The sequence below is a fragment of the Callorhinus ursinus genome, unplaced genomic scaffold, assembly GCF_003265705.2.
Source record: "Callorhinus ursinus isolate GAN/ISIS: 27379988/994484 unplaced genomic scaffold, GSC_fseal_2.0 scaffold25, whole genome shotgun sequence".
In the NCBI taxonomy this organism is placed as follows: Eukaryota; Metazoa; Chordata; class Mammalia; order Carnivora; family Otariidae; genus Callorhinus; species Callorhinus ursinus.
Window position 1 is genome coordinate 35073398 of NW_027397087.1, and position 21859 is coordinate 35095256.

Here is a 21859-nt window from a genome sequence, read left to right on the forward strand (position 1 = left end):
CCTTCCCTAGACATGTTCATCTTTAAGAAATAATTTCTACATCCCAGAGGACCACTAAGACCCCCTTTTCTTCCTGTCCTTCATCCAGTTTCCTTCTAAATAAATATATTGATATTTCAGTGTTTTTTAAGCAAATCGTTTTAAAAGAATATTAACCATTAGCAGGAGCGTTTCAGGAACGTGATAAAAATCATCAAAATAATGCATTAATATTACTAAAATTTGAGAGTATTATCATGTACAATGTAAGAAAAAGGATTCTAAGGAATTGGAAGACATTATTTCTTCCAATTTTCCTTCAACCTCATAAGTCATATAATGCCTAAGTTTCCTCATCTATAAATAAAAGTTACAGTTCAAAATATCACTATTATATTATAGATAAGTGGGATGTCTTATTCCTAAGTGATGGATGCTACAGTACTTAAAGGTAAAATATAATGTCTACAACTTATTTTCAAAAGGCTCAGTGAAAAATGTGTATATTTTTTCTATCTTTATATACATATACATACTATAGATAAAGCAAATGCAGCAGAATGTTAACTGTTGACTCTAGGTAGTGAGCAGGCAGATCCTAGTTCACTGTGCTATTCTAATTTTAGATTTCAATTTTTCATAATAAAATTTGGAGAAAACAAATTAGATATGTGCTCAGAATCTGTGCTTATGATGATTATTAGCATCATAAGTTAAACTTTCAAAAATATTTTTGCAAACAACATCGTCAGAACATTGAGCTATGCATCCAAACTGGTTATATATCAAGTGCACGCTAAAACAAAGCTAACTTGCTAGCATACAATAAGACACAGGTGGTGTTCTAGCACACAATTACCTCCGGTCGGGAACTGCATCTCCAGCACACTGCATCACGCCCAAAGGGCTTAGTGGGACTTGCTCAGGGCCAGCAGGCAGGGGCTCTTATCTGTTGACTCTGTGTGACTTTGACAAGTCACAACTTCTCTGGGGCTCATATACCAATTTCTCTCACGGTGCCCTCCTCTCTATCCCTTGCAGAATGATTCTAGTCCTCACGAATTCCTGCCTAAACTATGGCAGCAGCCTCATATACCATCCATCTGCTGCCAAGCTTGAGCCCTTCAACATCCTGAACAGAGCTACCAAGTAATCCCATCCAAAACACATTTGGTCCTGTGATTCCCAACTTCTGAATATGCAGGACAAAGTCCAACACTCTGAAAATATGGCGTATTTTAAGCCTTTCCAAGATTTAGCCCCAACTTCCCCTCTTGCCTATCTCCTACTCAGTGCCCTTGCCTATTATTCTAGGGTTCACCAAAGCTAAGCTGACAAACCAACTGCACGCTCCCCCAACTCCTGATTCCTCGCTCCATGCCTTTGCTCTTGCTGTTCCCTTGGAGAGCAACTTCATCCTTTCCTGGATCACATAAGCAACTGCTTAATGGGTACAGGGTTTCCTTTTGGGGTGATGAAAATGTTCTAGAACCAGAGATGAGAGTTATGCAACATTGTGAACATGCCATATGCCACTGAACTGTTCACGTTAAAATTATTAATTTTAGGGGTGCCTGGGTGGCTCAGCAGTTTAGCGGTCTGCCTTTGGCTCAGGTCATGATCCCAGGGTCCTGGGATCGAGTCCCGCATCAGACTCCCTGCTCAGCGGGAAGTCTGCTTCTCCCTCTCCCTCTGCCCCTCCCCACTGCTCCTGCTCTCTCAAATAAATAAATAAAATATATTTTTTTAAATAAAATAAAGTAGGGGCACCTGGGTGGCTCAGTTGCTTAAGCTTCTGCCTTCGGCTCAGGTCATGATCCCAGGGTCCTGGGATCGAGCCCCGAATTGGGCTCCCTGCTCAGCAGGGAGCCTGCTTCTCCCTCTCCCACTCCCCCTGCTTGTGTTCCCTCTCTCGCTGCGTCTCTGTCAAATAAATAAATAAAAATCTTTAAAAATAAATAAAGTGATTTATTTTATGTTATGTGAATCTCATCTCAACTTTTTTAAAAAACAGCAACAGCAGCTCATCCTGATAAAAACACAGACACACACACACACACACACACACACACACACACACACACACACACACTTTCACAGACTCCTTAGCCCCAGACTGGATCAGCACTGAGAACACTTCCCTGTCACAGCAGTTATGACTTTGTAATACCTATTTACAGAACTCCCCCATCATACTTTGAGCCTCTTATCTTCCTCATCTTCTCATTCCCTCCTGCTTAGCCTAGGCCTTCAGGAAACATTTTTTTTTTAAGAAATGAAATACAGAGACACCTCTTGGAGCAAGAGGCTAGAGCAGATAGTCTTTTGAAGATCTAGATCTAAAAGTCTACAAGGGCATGTATTAATTGGAAAGGAAAAGATCAGGAAAGACTGCTGTTCATCTGGTTATGAAGGATAAAAATGGAAAGACCCTTGGTGAGATTTTTCAGTTAGTAATAATGAGAACTAACATTTATTAAGTTCTTAACTATAATTATTAATCCCATTTCCCAAATGAGGAAACAAATATATTTCAGTAACTTGCCTAGGGTCACAAAGGGGCAGCAAGACTCAAACCCAAGTGGGCTGACACACCGCCCTGCCTCCATACTGCCCCAGGCACAGTTGCAGAGCTACGAATGGACATTCTTTGGCCCACAATCTGGCTTTTCTAAGGCTGAGAAAACACTCCATTTTCCACATTTATCTACTTAGCCACTGCCACAAATGTTTCTATTTCATAAAGTGCTTTTTAAAATATAAAATGTTAATTTTTAAAAAGAATCCAACCATAAAAAAAAAGATGAATCATAAAAAGATCTCTCATTAAAAACATCTCTCACATGTAAATTAGCAAGTGTTTGTGGGCTCTTCCTTCCTTACAGGACTGAAAAGATCAGTGCCTAATACCCTCTCTAGAATGCAACTACAGCCAGTAGGCTTCTGCGCTGGAGACTCATTTTCAAAGTACCCCCAACCTCTGCACAGGGTAAGTACCCTGCAAATGAGAAAATCATGGAATAACAAAAACAAGCTAGAAGAAAAGTTATCCACTCACTTTTTTAGTTTAGAAAGCATGATGTATATGTCCTTCCCCTCTTCCCTCTCTTTAATAATGTCACAATCTGGTTAAAAAAAAAAATGAACCAAAAGTCACTGAGATTGAAAAAAATAATTATTTGTGTACCTGAATGGGAAAACCTCACCACAGAGGTAACGTCAAATCTTGACAACATATCAATAAGGTCAAAATTAAAAACATACTCCCACCCAAAAAAAGTATATACCCTATGGTACACACTTGTGCGTGCACCATCTCCAGACAGTAAGCCCACAGTTTTCAGTTCTACTGGATTCTCAGCACTTGTTTCACCCATATATCCTCCTAAATATTTAAAACCATGAATGGTAGGATAATATGTTGGGCAAATACACACACACACACAAAAGCAAAAAGGCAAAAGCGTTAAGAATATCACAGATAATATGACAAAGTAGAATTCAAGACAAAAGTTGACTGGGACAAATTAAACACTTTTATACCACTAGTTACAGTCCACAGTGAATATAAAATAGCCAACAGTCTTAATGCATCAATTATCACAAAATTTAAGTACATAAAACAAAAACTGGAATATAAGGGAAGGTATCAGCAACATAGTTATAGTGAGACACACCCTACGCCCAAAGCTAAAATAAACTAAGTAACAAAAATAAAGATGTAAAGCCCTTAAAGATCAACATGAACAAGGTATTTAAAGGAGAAATGGTCAAAGAACACAAACAGTTCCTAAAATAAGAAGTGAAAGTGGCAATAAGCATAGAAATATGTCCACATTCCCTAGAAGTCAAACACACAGATTAAAGCTATATTTTGTTAAAGCTCATTTTTTCTTCCAGTCAAGTTGACAAATATGCTCTAAATCATATTACTGGAAAGGTGTAGTGCATGCAACAATTTTATACACTCCTGGAAGGAACACAAATTGGTTTTGAGACTTAACATAAAAAGCCTTCCTTCCCCCTAAATACCCCTCCCTCCAATTTTCTTTGGTATATGGCTCAAGATGCAAAGGCTATAGCTCTAAATTTGAAATTCTAACAGTTGACAATAGTTAGTAACATGGGTTCCAGAGTCAGGCTACCCAATCTTCACTTATTAACTATGGCACTTTAGGCAAGTAAATTATTTAACTTTGTCTATAAAATGATAGCAGTGGTACCCACTTCTTAGGGTTGCTGTGAAGATTAAGTAAGCTAAGGTAAAGCACTTTGAACAAGTTAATGGGGCATACATACTCAATAAATATTGGCTATCGGCACTTGGATTACTTATAAGTAATTTCTTTTTAAGTAATTCAGTAGCGTTTGCTTAGTATTTCTAATGGGACATTCATATCTGCTCAAATCATTTCAAGTTACTTATAATTTGAAATATGAGGGTTATTAGAATCAAATACGATTCAAAAAATTATACATATATAATTACTGTGGCATCAAGGTAATTAAATGCTGATTGAACAACAAAGAGGCAATCTGGAAACTTTAAAAAGAGCATAAGCAGTGGTTTATGGCATGGCATGGTGAACTGTTTTATTCTTTACCTTCAACTGTATTTTGTTTTCTACTCTGAACATGTATGACCTTCATGCGGGATGTTAGAACAATAGACAGCCATTTAGATTAACTGGTTCAGTCATACACTTACTCTCTCTCAAGGGCACTTAGGAGGTCTGATTCGCTTATATAATTACAGCTCATCATATTTCATCTTTTGCCAGAGCTTTAGTAACTCAACTATATTGGTTCATCTTCTGCACATCATTTTGGAGACTATACCATTTGGAAATATATTAGTCAACATCAGTAATATTCAAGATTTCTGAGGGTAACAAAAGTCCAAAGGACAAAACCGTTTTTGTGATAACGAACAGGTAAATTTATTCTTTTATTTTTGTGTTATATATTTAAGCCTAGAAGAGGAAAGCTATATAGAGCTTTTAATTATTTTATGATTTAGAAAAACTGAGGCAGTAAGCATATATTATCCCACCGTTCTATTTACAATTTCAGTAAGTGCATCTCAGTCATCATTTTTTGGCAAATTAAATTCCCTACAGAAATCAGTGTGACTGCTCTTGCACAAATAAGCTCGGGCAGGTAGAAATTTTCAACCATTTGTTATATTCCTTAGGTGTCAGGGCAAATGTTTGCATGATTACTAACGGGATATGAAGTCCTTCATTATGAGAGAGATGAAACACATGAGTTATAATGTTTAAATCTAAAATTCTTGGGTATAGATTTCTTCGCCAAGAATTCAACTGTAAATTAAACAGGGCTGATAAGAATAAAATGTTGCTGGCTATTAGCTAATTCTAGGGAGAAAGGGAAAAGAAAGGCGAACCTGTTACCTCACCAACAGAGTAACTTCTTTAAATGAAACTTTACCCACTCCAGGCAGAAATCTCTCTGAACAAGGACTTAAACTTGTCAAGGAATCCAAATTTTTAATTCAGGTTAAAAAAAACAAAAAGGAAAAGCCTTCCTTTAACTATTTACCCCTACCTGCCCCCTCCAGCTCCTTACTCTGACTGAAATTCTCATCCATACCTCATCTACACCAGCCCCTACCATAACACCAAAGTTCCTTTCCAAACCTGGTGCTCCCTGAGAGCACTGTTATAATTTCACAGCTCCACACCACTGCACTTGCTGTTCTCTTGCCTAGAAAGCCCTTCAAAGTGTCCAACTGGCCCAGGCTCAACTTCACCTTCCTGCCTCCTCCCTGACCCCACCCTACATATCTGTACTCCCACAGCAATTTATATACACCTCTATCGATGGCTTTTAACATAAGGTATTATTATTTTTTGTTTAGCTCTCTTAAAAATTTGAAGGCTGGGACTAGATTTTTCTTATTACAGAAATTTTTGAACATATACAAAATACAATAGCATCACAAAAAGTAAATACAATAGTTATCATGAACCAGCCAACTACAACAATTAATTCATGACCAATCCTATCTCAACTATACCCCCTACTCACTTCTCCTACCCACTCACTCACGGATTCTTTGGAAACAAATTCCAGACTTCACATCATTTCATCCATAAATAGTATACTTCTAAGTGTTTCTCTGAAAGATAAAAAGGCTTTGCAAACATAACCACACTACTACCACTGTCACATTTAAATCTTTTTAGGTAATAATTCCACAAAGCCATCACATATCCAGGTGGTGTTTACATTTCCTCAACTGTCATAAACTTTTTTATTATTTTTTTAAAGATTTTATTTATTTGAAAGAGAGAGAGAGCACAAGCAGGGGAAGGGGCAGAGGGAGAGGGAGAAGCAGACGCCCCCCAGAGCATGCAATCTGACGCGGGGCTCAATCCCAGGGCCACAAGGTCATGACCTGAGCAGAAGTCAGATGCTTAACCGACTAAGCCATCCAGGTGCCCCTATTTTTATTATTAATCAAAGGTCTACATGAAGTCTATCATTCCAATTGGTTAATATGTCTCCTAAATCTTTTAATCTCCAGATTTCTCCTCTATTTTTTTTCTTCTTATAATTTATTTTTGAAGAAACTAGGCCATTTGTTCTAAGAGCTTCCCAAGATCATAATTACATCCATTGCATCCCCATGTTCCTCCAAATCCTGTGTTTTCTGTTAAATGGATTTAAGATCTAGAAGCCTATCATATTCAGGTTTGGTTCTTTTGGCAAGACTATCCATAGGCAGTAATGAATATTTCCATCAGGAGATAAATTACACCTGGTTTTCTTTCTTTTTGAGACATTAGTAGCCAATGATAATCAACGTCTTTGCCCTAGATCCATCAATTTATTAGGAGGTATAAAATTGTGATATACTAATTCTGTCTCCCTTCTTCCTCTATTAGCTGGGATAAAACACTTCGCATAAAAGAGGAACTTCTCTCTTCGAATATTTGGTTAGCCTCAGGAAAAGCCTAATACCTCTTTCTTTGTTTTTATTTTCTGGTTCTTAAAAGAATGTATCGGCTCCCTAGCATCCTCCAAAAGTAACAACTTTCTCCTTTTTTTGTAATCATTATTATGAATTCACAGATTTAAAGATTTTGGTACACTGTCATATTATCCTTATTGATGATGGAACCGTCCCATTGCAGGTCAAGTGGGAACCTCTTCAAGTTGGCTCCTGAGTCCTAATCTTTGATAGCCTCCTTGCTTTCTAGGGGGACAAAGGATTCCAGGCTCAACTTGCACATTTTCTGCTTCCAACTTGGAATCATCTATTTCTTCACAAAAGACCTAATTATTAATTCATTTTTAAGTCTAACTTAACGTGTTCCATAAATGTTTTCCAAACTAAATAAGGTAACTGCTTACCAAGTCCAATTCCTGAGCTAAAAATTTTAAATTTGAAAATATGTATCATACACAATATAGATATACAATCACTATTCCACTCTTATTAAAAGAATTTAAATTGTTAACTACTCATATCATTTAAGTTCTTGGACCCACTGCGTACCAAAAGATGTACCAAAGCAACTCAACCATTCTGCTTTGGTATTATAATAAAATTCAGCAATTCAAGTCACCATGATGACCTGGGGTTGACATCAAAAGTATAAAAACAGGGATTCTTCCTTCAAGAACCAGAAGAAATACAATGCAGGGATAACCCTAGGAATCTGCCTTAATAAAACTTTAAGTTAAACATTTTTAATCAAAGGTTGGCATCTTTAATGAAATTGAGTAAACAGTGCTCAGTTAAGTATCCTGAGTTTAAATGTAACAATCTGTGATCTTATTTACATTACCCCAAAGTCATTGTTATAATAATATTAACATCTTTTCAAACATACTCCAAACCCTAAGAGGAAAACACAAAACCCTCATTTTCAAAATCACAACTGAGACAAAACGTAATCCTTTATGCTTTCTAAACATCTCAAACTTCTTTTTTTTTTAAAGATTTATTTATTTGAGAGAGACAAAAAACGTGTGTGGGCCCAAGAAGGCAGGGATGGGGGTAGGAATAGAGAGAATCTCGATTAGCAGGGAGCCCAATGCAGGGGTCCATCTCACGACCTTGAGATCATAACCCTGAGATCATGACCTGAGCTGAAATCAAGAGTTGGACACTTAAACAAGTGAGCCATTCAGGCTCCCCAAACATCTCAAACTTCTGTTCTTAGTGGGAATCAAAGGAATTTTTTTGAAGATATTTTTCAGTTGCTATATTTGTAACTCTAAATGTTTTTAGAAATACCAATATTTTTTCAGGGTCCTGAGACATTAACAAGATGTTTTAGAACATATTTGCTTGCTCATTTATAGAATTCATTGCTCCAAAATCAGAGTAGCCTAGAGAAATGGCAGCAAAAATAACCACAGAGCCTCCCATATCAGAAATAACTTTAACGGGGCGCCTGGGTGGCTCAGTTGGTTAAGCGACTGCCTTCGGCTCAGGTCATGATCCTGGAGTCCCGGGATCGAGTCCCACATCGGGCTCCCTGCTCAGCGGGGAGTCTGCTTCTCCCTCTGACCCGCTTCCCTCTCGAGCTCTCCATCTCTCATTCTCTCTCTCTCTCTCAAATAAATAAATAAATAGAAATAACTTTAACAATCAAGCATTTACTCCACTACAAATGTTAAGTGTAGGTACAGTTTAAGTGGAACCCCCTTCCAAAATGTCTGCTTAGAATGTTTATTTGCAGTACATCTACTAGTTCTTGAAATATAGCCCCTTAATCTTAATTACTCAATTTTCCTAGTCTGAACTAGGTGAAAACGGAATAGCCTATTCTCACTGTACATATAATTGTATACATAATTGTACATATAATTGCACATATAATTGACTAGATTTGAAATGGCATTTACAGTCATTTAATTATCCCTTTCAGAAATCTGAAGCTCCAATTTAGTGATTAAGATAAATGTCAACAACAAAAATAGTCTTATTTTATGATTAAAAGAGGCAGCTATCTCCAGATTCAGCTAGTACAGGACAAACTCTCAACTGTATTTTACCCACAGTTTATAATTATGTACTACATTTATGTATATGTGTATAAACATAACCTCTGTTGAGTGAACTCTAAACTCACTGGCGTATTTATAACCATGGTACTATTCAGAATATTTTAAATGATTTTTTCTACATATAATTTAGCATGTTAAGATTCTATATTTCACATACGATAAAACACTTATATGCCTCAGTCTATTGCTAATGCATCTCTTTCAGATACATAAGCTTAAACAAGAAAAAATATTTACGAAATACACATTTAAGATTTTTTCCTCAAATCAAAGTTGTGCAGAGCATACTGTGATTATTTCCATAATTAAAATGACTGCTTTAAGATTCAAATTAGGTAACCATAAGGGAGGAAAAAAAAAAAAAAACAAGATATATGCCCCTTACCTTATGCCAGAATAAGATTTTATATGGATCAAACATTTAACTTAAATGTTAAAAAATGAAACAAATTAAAAAACTAAAAGAAACAAGATGGAATTTTTTTCTGTTTGTTTAATATCGCAGAGGAGAAAGGCCAAGATATAATGTAAACCGAAAAGTCACAAAAGGTTGACCAATTCAATTGCATAAAAATAACCACTTTCTGCATTGCAAAAGCCACCATAAACAAAATCCTAAGACAAATAACCAATTAAGAAAACATATTATTCATATTAAAATGGCTAAATTTCCTTGATATAGAGTACGTACAAATGAATTTAAAAAATCAACCCAATAGAAAAATGAAAAGGATAAACTCTTCATGAAAAAAAAGAACATGCGGTGGGCTCTTAAAAGCATGGAAAAGTAATTTCTCACATACTGGGTACATGAAGGAAATTTAACAACATTCTTCAGTATTACAAATGCACCATATCCTTTAACCCAGCAATTCCACTTTTAGGAACTGATCCCACAAGTGTACACACATACACACAGACGCACACACACACAAACTTGAAATATACACAGGCTGATTCATCATTGCATATTACAGCAAGGATTTGAAGGGAGATGCTCTGAATGCGCCTAATTATTTACAGTTTAAAAAAAGATACAGAACAACAAGTACAGTGTGCTACCATTCTCATAAAGGGTGAATGTTTATATTCATATTTGCTTGCATATGCTAAACTCTCCCTGGGGGAACATGCAAGCAACTGGTAACTCCAACAATACTATATACACATGTGACCAAATCTGACATTAGGGATTATGGTATAGGTTGAAAGCAAAAGGGACCTCCTTCTCCGTACATTCGTTTTATTCTATCTTGGTTTGGTTTTATTAGTCATGGCCTCAATTATTTTCATTTAAATATTTTACAAAATTTATTCTAATATTTAACTTAAACAGAGATGTTCACGTTTTCTAAGCAGACAGCTTCTACCTTTTTATACTATGTATTTCTCTTGATTTTTATGCTATTTATGTTTATGTTCCAAATGTATAAAATGCAAACTGGCATGTTGATAATAGCAATAACAATTAAATACTCTGCATCTCTAGAAGAGAAAACAAGATAAAATTAAGGTATAAAAACCTCCAAGTGGAATGTGAATCTGTGGTGCAAGCCAAAGAAAATGGGAAAATACAGCAAATAAATATAACAAAGCTATCTTTTATAAAGCTGAAACACAACCTGCACTACAAAAAAGTTGAATCTTTAACTCACTACAGTGACCTCTAACATCACTAAATGACATTTGTCAATTATTATCTAAAAAACAATGTGAAACAAAGTAATCTCTCCTATGTGCTTATAAAATAATTTCACGCTTTATTAAACAACATCAAATCATCAAATATCATGCCATCTATAGCTTTTCTTCTTTTATTGGAAATTAAAGAGCCTAGTTTTGCCACAATTTCCTGTTAAGTCTAAGTAGAATCACCCCAGAAATAGGCGGAGAGAAAGCCACAATTCTGAATTAACTCATAACCAAAAGCAGATTAATTAGTATTCTCATAAAAAGCATATATAATCATTTGGTAAAATTTGTGCAAAATTATAAAGGTCCTTCTTAATTACTCCAAATGGGCAACTGGGCAGTGTGAGCATCACATCTCATTTACGTTTCTGACTCTTCACGACTTTTTAAGTAACGTTTAACAATATAGAATGCTGATGATATTGCCATTCTTCCGACTTGCCAAATTATCTAAATCCCCAGCATCTGCTGTCAGGCTGTTTCTCAAGATTTCTGATCTCCTGCCAACTGAGGAGAGGGCCTGAGCGCTTCTCAGCGTGCACACGGAGGCCGGGTGGCAGATGAACGCGGAATGCCCGCCCCACACGAATCTGTCCCACAGGTGAAACTCGGCCCCACAGGACAACCAACTTCCCAGTTCCACCACCGCTTCCAGGATCACCACCCACCGGGCTTTGCCTTCATCGACGCCCGATTCCGTCTGCCTTCCTCAGAAATCAAACTTCCCCACTTCCCCAGTGATCCGGCGACAGCGGCCAGCCCACGACGCCCCCCGCCCCGCCCCGGCCCGCCAGCCTCGGAGTCCCGGACCCACCGCGGGTGCGGAGAGCGGCGGGCGGGCACGCAGTCAGCTGCCCCGCCCACCCGGACTGCGCGGTGCGAGTCCCCCGTCTGGCCCCCGCGGGCCCCGCCCGACAGAGCGCGCGTGGGGAGCCGGGCCAACCCCGAGCGAAGTAAAGGGCCGGGGTCGCCGGGCGCAAGGGGGAACCCAGAAAGCCGGGATGGAGGAGGGAGGCCCACTGAACCCCCCGGAGCGCCGGGGTTTCTCCCAGGAGCTCGGAGACCTGGGGGTGAGAGGCGGGTGGTGCGCCGGGCCGGCGACGGGGAGGGTCCCCAGGGTCTCCGCGCCGACGCCCAAGTCCCGGCCCCAGGGAGGAGGCGGGCAGACGGAGCGGGACGGCTGAGGGAAGGCTGAGGGAAGGCTGAGGGAAGGCTGAGGAAGGCGGCGCGCGCTCCCGAGCACAGGACCCCGCGGCTCTCGGGAGGGCAGCGCGGGCAGCCCGGGACTCACCGCGCTGGCGGTGGCGGCGGCGCCGGACGACGCGGGGCCGGACGCGTCCTGCCTCCTCAAGCGGGACTTGAGGCTCTTCATGGCCAAGTCCTCGCAGTCCGGCTCCCGGCGGCGCAGCGCGCCCCTGCCGCGCGCGAACCTTCAAGTGTGCGGGCTGCGAGCGCTCGGGTAGGCGGAGGAGGCGGCGCCGGCGGTCCCGGCCCCACCTGCCACCTGGGGGCTCCCGGCTGCCCACCGCTCCCGGGCCTGCGGCGGGGCTCCCCTCCCGCAGCCAATCCTGCCGCGGCCCTGGAGGGGGTGGGGCCGGCACCGACCATTCGGAATCCGGGAAGGGGGCGGGACTTCCCCTTCAAACTTAATAACACCCTTCCTCTCCCCGCGGGAGGAAAAGTTTGGAACTTCGGCTGCGCGAGTGCGGGACGTGAGCGGCCGCGGCAGGGACGGACGCGAGACCCAGGCTCCCGGCCACCGGCGCCATGCCGCCTTAATGATGGAGCCTCAGGTCTAAAGAGAGCGTGGGGTCCAAGCAAAGCCCGCTCTTGTCTTGGCCGAACCCACCCCATTCCCACCCACGTGCTCTTTCCCAAATTAAGTTCCCTTCTTTCCTCTGGTCCCAGGAAGGACACACAACAGCTTTCAACTTCCCTTCCATCCGCCGATATTTTACTACACAAATCCTAGTGCCTGGAAACAACACGCACCAAAACTCCGGAAACAAGTAACAACCTCTAAGGAATAAGGTGCTGGCACTGTGGAGGAACATACAACTAAGAACATACTTTGAAAGACATTACAGTAAATGTTAGATGGTCAGTAATTATTTGATGAGTGAAGGACCTGCTGCCTTGGAGAGAAAGAGATGGTATCGGGGGATAGGGAGAGCATCAGTAAAATATAGTGGTAAAGACAGTGGTAAAAAGGAGAGACAAAATTTGTGAAAAACAGAAATAAGTATACCTGGAGCCCTTTGTGCTGTGCCAAGGACAAAAGAGGAAACAAGGTCTAGCGCTTTCCATATGGTCACATTCTGCTATACTTTTTGCTTTCCCACTTGATCTTCCCTCTCTGCTGTAGTATTCCCTACTTAATCTACTGAATTAATTTGTATGCCTCAAAAAAAAAAAAATAGCGTGGCTTTCCATGAGAATCTAGGCTTTCAATAATATTATTTTAGCTAAAAGTTTATAAATTAACTCGGATAGTAATACATTTCTTGGTTCTTAGCTATAATTGCCCTCCCCCAAAAGAATATTTAATATCTATTAGATGTCTTTAACAGCAGTCTGTACAGACATCATCTCATTTTGTTTAATCATCACGACTCTTCGAAATAGACAATCCAATCCATTCATTCATTTGTTCCACCTACACATATGTTTAAGGAGTACTATACATTGCTAGTTACCAGAGGAAAAATGACAACCATAATATGTCCTTTGCATCCAGGAAGCTTACGATCTAGTGTGTAAGACAAATAAAACAGGTAATACCACTAAAGTATGCAGAGTTTACCTCAGTTGCTAGGAGACAACATAGATAGCCAAGTTCTCCAGTCTAAGGGTTTCGAAGACGACCTGATGGAAGAAGCAAAGCCTAATTTGATACTTTAACTTATTTTTTTTAAATGACCCACATAGCCAAAGTGATATAAAAAGTTATCAAAGGAAAACATATCATGGCCTTTTCTTCAAGAATTTTTTTCATTTTCTGTAGAAATACATTAGGACTAATTAGTTAATTCATCCTGCCCAGAAATTTGGATTATCATTAAAGGAAGGATGAAGAAACAGGCTGGTGAGCAACACCCAATAATTTGCTTTTAACACGATGTCTTCAAAACTCTTGGCTGGAGTCAGTTTTTCACAGCAAAATATTTATTCTAGCATGCACCCATTTGAAAAGACAAACAAACAGTCCATTTTTCTAACAATGAATTCTCTTTGAAAGGTCAGTTGCTTTCTTTGGAGTTTCCCTAGAGTAACTCAGGGTTTTATTTAAATACTGTAAATGGGGCGCCTGGGTGGCTCAGTCAGTTAAATGACCGACCGACTCTTGATTTCCGTTTGGGTTGTGATCTCGGGGTTGTGGGATCCAGGCCAGTATGGGGCTCTGCTTAGCAGGGAGTCTACTTCTCTCCCTCTCTGTCTGCCCGTCCCCCTACTTGTGTTAGCTCTCTCTCTCTCTAAAATGAATAAATAAATAAATACTGTAAAAAAAATTTTTCCAGAGCTTTCTTGGAGAGGCAGCATTCAAAGACTGTGTTAGCCCTTAACAAAAAAGTAAATAACAATGAACTACCTGAGAAAATTATTAAATTTTGTCTTGATTAGTTCTATGGAAGGAAATTTTCTTGACCCCTCCTCCTTCCTCAAGATCCACAGCCCTTCAGGTTTTGGTGGCTGCTTATAATGTCTGTGGACAGTTGTGTCTCTGTCCTCACCTACCACTGCAGAGCCAAAATTATCCCGTATATAGATATTATAGAAGTTTCCCAACCAGTCACCCAACCAGTCACCCAACCTTCAGTCTCACCTTTCCCATCACCAGTAAATTACCAGCCATCATCGAAAGTCTTACAGAATATTCCTCCCTTGCTCAAAAACTTTCAGCAGTTAATGAATAAAATCTAACTCCTTTACTTAGCATTTAAGGCTCTACAACATGGACCCAAACCCCGTTCTCCAGCTGGCAATCCAAACAAATTACTCTTCTAGCCATTCCTCAAACATGGGTCATGCCTTTCAATTTCCACATCTTTATGAGGCCTCCTCCAGTAATTTTCTACCTACATTCATCTAACAAAATCCTACTCCCTCCAGGAAGGATTGGAAGAGGGCTTCTGGAGTACTGTACTAGTTTATCTGGTTACATAACTAGAGTGCTGGTGATGGAACCAGTGTGTTCAGTTTGTGAAAATTCAGTTAGCCTATAGTCTTTATACGTACACTTTTATGTGTGTATGTTATAGTTTAATAAAAAGGTCTCTTTAATCATAAATCTGTTCCAAGTGCCCTCCTTTCTAATAGAGCCTTCTCTGATCACTCCACTGAAAGTGATGTCTCCATCTTCCAAATGGCTAAACTGTAAATCTCATAGGATACTAATACGTAAGTTCTGAACAAGCATTATTTCACTACTAGACTTCAAACTCCTTAAAACCAGGAATAACCGATATATGTTTGAATTCCCTTCAATTCTTGACATATAGTAAGTGCTCAATAAATATTTCTGAGTGAATTGATGCATTCTTTTCAAGTGAATTATGGTTGTTTGTTCCGTGTATTCATGTGATGCAGGACTGGTACTCCCCCTGCTGTGAGTACTGGCTGTCTTCTGTAGCATCCAAGTTCTCATAGCCCTGGTAACTGGCTTCTTTTCTGTTGTTACTGCATAAAGTCAAGGCAACAGACAGAGCCACAAGTCCAGCTTGCATCAGTTTCCAAAAATGTTGGGCAAGTTATTTTTATGAACTGTCTGCATGATGTCCCCATGGTGTCTGTGTCCAGTGGCCTTTATGGATTTTTCCAGGCTAGAAACTTGATAGCTGATGTCTGCTTATTCCCATTTGAGAACAGCTAAGTAAATAGCAGGGGTTTGAATACGGAGTAGGGCTTTTTATATTGATCTGGAAGCCCCCCACATGAAGTAAAGGCACTATTATTAGCATTCAGCCAGACAGGTTTGGTTTGGTTTTATTAACTATTATCACCATCATTTATTTATATCTTCCCTGCAGAGCAAAAGGCACTTATCAAACCTACATGGATTTGTATCTGTTACCATACTGAATCTGTATGAAAGTTTTTGTTTTGCTCCTGTATTATAATCTATAAAACAAGGAAGAAATGAAATTTTAACAATTATTTTAATAGGCTATCCATACACAATGTAAAGAAACCTCAAATCATACAGAAGGGCAAAGTTAGTCTCCTTACCACCTCTATCCCTTGGCCCCTGTTGTCAGGGAACTTGTGTTCTGCACTGGGCAACAAAGCTCAATTGAAGAACGACTACTTACGGACCTGTAGCGTAGGATCGCAGATATGGATGGTATTCAGGGAAGGAAAAGAGCAGGAAATAAGTTTTCTTGAAGGGATGGTACCCGAGGTTGGACGGAGCTTCAGTGAGCGCACACAGGTGAGGAGGAAAGCCAGGGGAAAGAGGGTACCCAGGGGACCAGCCCCAGCAGGTAAGAGAGTACAGTCGGGAGATGCTCACTGATTAATAATCGGATGATAATGGCAACCAGATGACAAAGACCATTCCTTAGAAGAAGAATAAAGAACTGACACACAAAATCAGAAATGTACACATAAAAAGATCCCTTTTGAAACAGGAAGATCTTCCAGACAAGCCCCGGTTATGAACTTAGCGTCCAATGACTTCCCTCTTCATTTGTAGAGCTTCCGGCTGCTCCTGGTCGCTCAGGGAACCTGGCCAACAAAGCCCGTCAATAATTCCTTGAAGGGAACAATTGTCTCCCAGCTCAGATGCCAGGGCAATAACTGCCAGAGCCACGTGTGGCCACGGGGTCACGAGGAAGGGCACCCCCAGCCACAACTCCTACTGCAGCCCCAGGAATGCGGGGCCTGAGGCAGTTCTCACACCCTGGTCTCTTGCCACATTCACAACTAAAACGCATTGCATAAGAGCTTTTAAAAGATAAATAGGTCATCTTTGGCACTCATTTAAAAGTCATCTGCATTTCTAGTGAGCTCTCCGATGACTCCATCCTGGAAAACTAGAGTGGGAAGAAGAAAAGTGGGAAGAAGGGATAGCTTCTGCACCACAGACATTTGTGTGCATTTTCTTTGTTACTCAGCTTAAAAACTTCTAGGGATGTCATTCCCTCTTAAAGAACCTTCTCTAATTTCTCCCATGGAGTGTTGTTTTGTGCTCCAGTCTAGCGATCATAAGCCTGCTAGCTATCTCCCAAGGAGGGCTGCTTTCCGTCTCTCTCTCTCTCTCTGTCCTCTGTGGCATTTACAGACTGCCTTCCACCTATGACATGCCAAGTGTGTCATTGGTTTCAATACTGAAAGAGAGAGCAAAAAGCAGGGAGGGACATGGTCAGGAACTTCCTCCCCATAATTGAGCTTACACCCAAGAGTAGTTGAGATACTCAGTTATTTCTTTGAATTCAGGCTTAATATATATTAAAAAAAAAAAAAAGGACCAACCTGTTTCGTTTGCTGAAAATGAACTTTCATTATCAAGTCTCGATTACATGAACTCTAGAAATACTGTTGGCTTCACGTTAATGAGATTGATGGCCCTGCATGTGCATGGGTCAAAGGCAGAGGCTCTTGATTGCCTCTTTTATTTATTTTTTTTAATTTTATTTATTTATTTGACAGAGACACAGCGAGAGAGGGAACACAAGCAGGGGGAGTGGGAGAGGGAGAAGCAGGCTTCCCGCCGAGCAGGGAGCCCGATGCGGGGCTCGATCCCAGGACCCTGGGACCATGACCTGAGCCAAAGGCAGACACCGAACGACTGAGCCACCCAAGCGCCCCTTGATTGCCTCTTTTAAAACAGTCTTACTCATCCTGGAGCCCAGATAAATGTAAGAAATTTGGTTCAGGGATCAGTAACTGTCTGACTCCATAGTAAACTTTCCTGGACCTTGGAGTTTTCTTATCTTAGCTAGGATACCAGGATATGCACAATGAGCCAAAAGACTCCCAAGATTCCAGCACTCCTGAATAAGTAGAGTAGAAAACCTTCTTGCTTTTGAGTTGAAAATATGGCAAATAAAGAAGATTTAAACTCTATTTTAAGTTTAAATGAGTTTAAATGAAAGTTTTACTTGTCCTCCTTATAGTTTCCCCTTCCGGACCTCCAGAGGGACTTTTAAATTTCTGGCAAGGTATTAGTAAATACTCGTCATTGAATAACTAAATTACTGGTAAATTACATGACTAGTATACCACCAGTTACTACATGCCAATCTTTGCTACTCATCCTAATTAAAGAACACTGCAGACAAGATTAAGTCAAGGTAAATCTCATGTTCAAATGTACTTTGGTAAATGACCCGAGATTTATGATGCACATTATTTTTTAAGATTCCATTTTTTTATTTGACAGAGAGAGAGAGAGAGAGAGAGAGAGCGCACACAAGCAGAGGGCAGGGGCAGAGGGAGAAACGGACTGCCCGCTGAGCAGGGAGCCATGCGGGATCGATCCCAGGACCCTGAGATCATGACCTGAGCCAAAGGCAGACACCCAACCAACTGAGCCACCCAGGCGCCCCTATGATGCACATTTAACAATGATCATATTATCGCTTAAATTAAAATTACTGTTGACTATAGTGGTTTAAATTATGACAAAAGGAAGGCTATAGGCAACATACTGGATATGTAGATGTTCTAACAAAGTTGTATGTAAATACGGTTTATTATATATATTATATTCTATGTTATATAATATTGTATATTATTATACATTTTAATGTACCACTTGGAATTATTTCATAAAATATCTTTACAATTTACTATATCTTTATGTAAGTCCTGATTTTTATGTGAAAATTAAATCCATAAAGTATAGATAAAATGTGTATTTTAAAAGGTTAATCTTAAAAATTAGTTCCTTGCACAATACCAGAAAGGATTTATGGATGGATGGAAGGATGGATGGATGGATGGATGGATTTGGTTACCAAAAGACTCAGACTTTTGCTTTCTGGAAAACAGTAGCTGGGAAAAAATTTTCCTGCGTGCCCCTTCTTTAAAACTATTTGCATCAATGTTTCAATTATCATAAAAATGAAAATATAGTTTGTATCAAATTGGCAAGTAATATTTAATTACAATGCTGATTTGAGAGAAAATTTTTAATTAAGATACGATTCTTGTACGCAACATCATTATTCCACATTGCACATAAGCCATTAGGGCTGTTTTAAAAGCATACTTTATTCCGAGAGATTTGTCCACTATTCTGCTCTCATGGATAAGCCACATATATGTTCTTTACATCATCTATACTGCTTTATAACAATTATCAAAAGATCTTCAGTAATAATTGATCAATGTATGCTTTTCTTATTGCTGTTTTATGAATGCTGTTGCCACAAGCAAAAGATATAAAATAACTAATAAACTAAAATACCAACCAACATTCTGGACTTCAAAAGAGTTACGTTTTAATTCTACCATGCTAGGGAGTAGCATGTATGTATTATGCTTCACAAACTTCAAAACCGTCCCTAACCTAAACAACAATTAAGAACAGTTCCTTTGAACCTTAGAGGGTGTGGTCCATGAATTTGCCAAAGATCAAGGCACAGCATTTTAAAGCTAAGCTAAAAGGCATGTTTCTTCCACTACTGAGCCGTGGAGCTCTGAGAGAATAATAAACTCCCAAGACCCATCAGCTTCTTAGCTTATAACTCTGAAGTGACACTCATCAGGCCAACAAATGCAAATAAGCCTGAAAGCCCTAATATCCACAGGGCTGGGCTCTTATTAGGCAAGTAAACCCCAACCGAGGTAATCTTGGGGAATGCCCAAATATGAATCACAGCAGATCACCTGCTCACACTCCCACATCAACACTTATAGCCCGTCATCTGTCGATAGACGAGGCTCTTTCCATAGTTTGGCTATTGTGGATATTGCTGCTCTAAACATTGGGTATGATGGAATACTACTCAGCCATCAAAAAAAAAATATATGAAATCATACCATTTGCAATGACGTGGATGGAACTAAAGGATATTATGCTAAACGAAATAAGTCAACCAAAGAAAGACGATTATCATATGATTTCACTCGGCTGAGGAATTTAAGAAACAAAACAGAGGAGCATAGGGGAAGAGAGGGAAAAATAAAAAATAAGATGAAATCAGAGAGGGAGACAAACCATAAGAGACTTTTAATCATAGGAAACAAACTGAGGGTTGCTGCAGGGGAGGCGGATGGGGGGATGGGGTAACTGGGTGATGGACGTTAAGGAGGGCATGCGATCTCATGAGCACTGGGTGTTACATGAACTCTACCTCTGAAACTAATGATACACTATATGTTAATTAATTGAATTTAAATTAAATTAAATTAAAAAAAAAGACATACCCAGAAAGCCCCCATTCACTACCACGCCTTATCCTGGTCAACACCACCCGGCCTCTGTGGGAATGTTAACACTTTAACGTGCTTTTGTTTAAATCACACCTCTCCAGAAAGAAATTGAAGTGAATTACAACAAATGTCATTACCATACTTCCCATAAGAAAAGTAGGAAATGAATCTGAGGAAGGGAGAATTTTTGTTTACTGTTAGAACAACTATTATTGCTGTCCTTGAGTCTGAAATTTGGCTTTCAGGTTCCTAAGAGCCAGGGCAAAACAAAACAGGGAACAATCAGTCACAGCTCTACTACTGCAAAAGGAAAAGGCACAGCAAGTTCTCCATCGAGGCCGTTTTCCTGACGTTGCATTCTACAATAAATTTCTCACATGGGTGTGGCTTTCTATGTAGGGCAGTGAGCAATGTAGCAGACTGGCTCCTCAACTATACTTACTATTGTAGTATTTAGAAATGCCTTTGTGGGTGTCCAGAATGTTTATTCAGTCACAGAGCAGTCGCAGGTTAGTCACAGGTGATGTGTGAGGCAGCCTTGGGGGAAACGGCGGGCAACGAGATAGACAAAACATCTGCCTGCTCTCATGGAGCTGGATTCCAGCAAGAGTGGCGGGAAGGAGACAAAGTAAACAAATACGTAAGCAAGATAAATGCAGATAGTGGACATAAGGAATGTGCTAGAGAACAAGCTACTCTAGACTGTGTGCTCAAGGAAATTCTTTCTGGAGAAGTGACTGAGCTAAGGTCGGAATGACAGAAAGGAGCCTGCCAAGTTTAGATGTGGAAGCAGAACACGCCAGGCAGATGAAAGAGCAAACGCAAAAGCCCTGGGGGCGGTCCAGCTTGGCAATGTTACAGGAGGGTAAGGAAGGCCAGGGTGGCTGAAGCATAGTGGGAGAAGCATATGGGCCAGACCAGTTTGGAGAGGCAGCCTGGGGCCAACGTGAGTAGGAACTGCAGCCCAAAGTAAGGATTTTGGACTGTTTTCTTACAGGAAGCTAATTAAGTTTTTCTAATAGGAAGCTAACTAGGCAGAGGATAATGGATCTTATTTATATACTGAAAAAAATCTTCCTGCTTCTAAGGAAAGAATTGATCATCACTGACTAAGAGGAAAAGCAGGAGGGCATAAAACAGGATTGAGATACAGACTAGAAATGAAGGTGACTTGCTGGTAGACTGGATAGGGAGAGGGAGACATCAAGCAACTAGATGGGTGGAGATACCGTTTACTGAATGGGGATGACGTCGGGAGCCATGTTTTGAAGGGGAAGCCAGGGGTTCTATTTTGGTCATGCTGGTTGGAGCGGCCCATTGAGGAGCCAAGAAGGGAGATATTACATAGGCGGCCTAAACAGCAAGAGCGAAACTCATTGGAGAGACGGGGCTAGAGACACAACCTTGGGAATCATGGGCAAGTCCATGGAGCTTAAGGCCATGGACCAGATGACATGTATTATGGAAGAAGAAGGCCAAGGGCCAAGATGTGGGTCCTGCAACATTTAGAAAGCAAGCAGAGAAGGCACTGCATAAGAGATGGAGAAGAAATGGCTAGAAGGCAGCCAGAAACCCAGAGCGTGGTGCTGCAACAGCCAGGGGAGGGTGGTTTTTCAAAGGGCAGCCCTGCCAAATACTGCTAAAAGATGGAAAGCATGAAGACAGATGAGTGATCATTGGGTTTGGCATCGTGGATGCTGCTAATGACAAAACAGCTTCCATCGGTTTGGGGGAGAGAAGGCTGAATAAACCGGACTCAAAGAGA

General features: G+C 40.3%; 1 protein-coding gene across 6 annotated transcripts in view; it reads right to left on the reverse strand.

Moving 5' to 3' along the window:
* Positions 1 to 21859, reverse strand: part of UACA (uveal autoantigen with coiled-coil domains and ankyrin repeats) — a 139669-nt gene that overhangs the window by 90456 nt on the left and 27354 nt on the right. For 2 of the 6 annotated variants that reach the window (XM_073877294.1, XM_073877290.1), the window contains exon 1: positions 12008 to 12255. The exons of 1 other annotated variant lie outside the window; for it this stretch is intronic. In XM_073877294.1, the coding sequence (XP_073733395.1) occupies positions 12008 to 12088 (81 nt within the window). In that variant the 5' untranslated portion in view covers positions 12089 to 12255. Of the gene's footprint in view, positions 1 to 3037; positions 3105 to 11384; positions 11404 to 12007; positions 12256 to 21859 lie in introns of those variants that run through there. 3 more of the 6 variants (XM_073877291.1, XM_073877289.1, XM_073877293.1) reach the window with 3 other exon arrangements.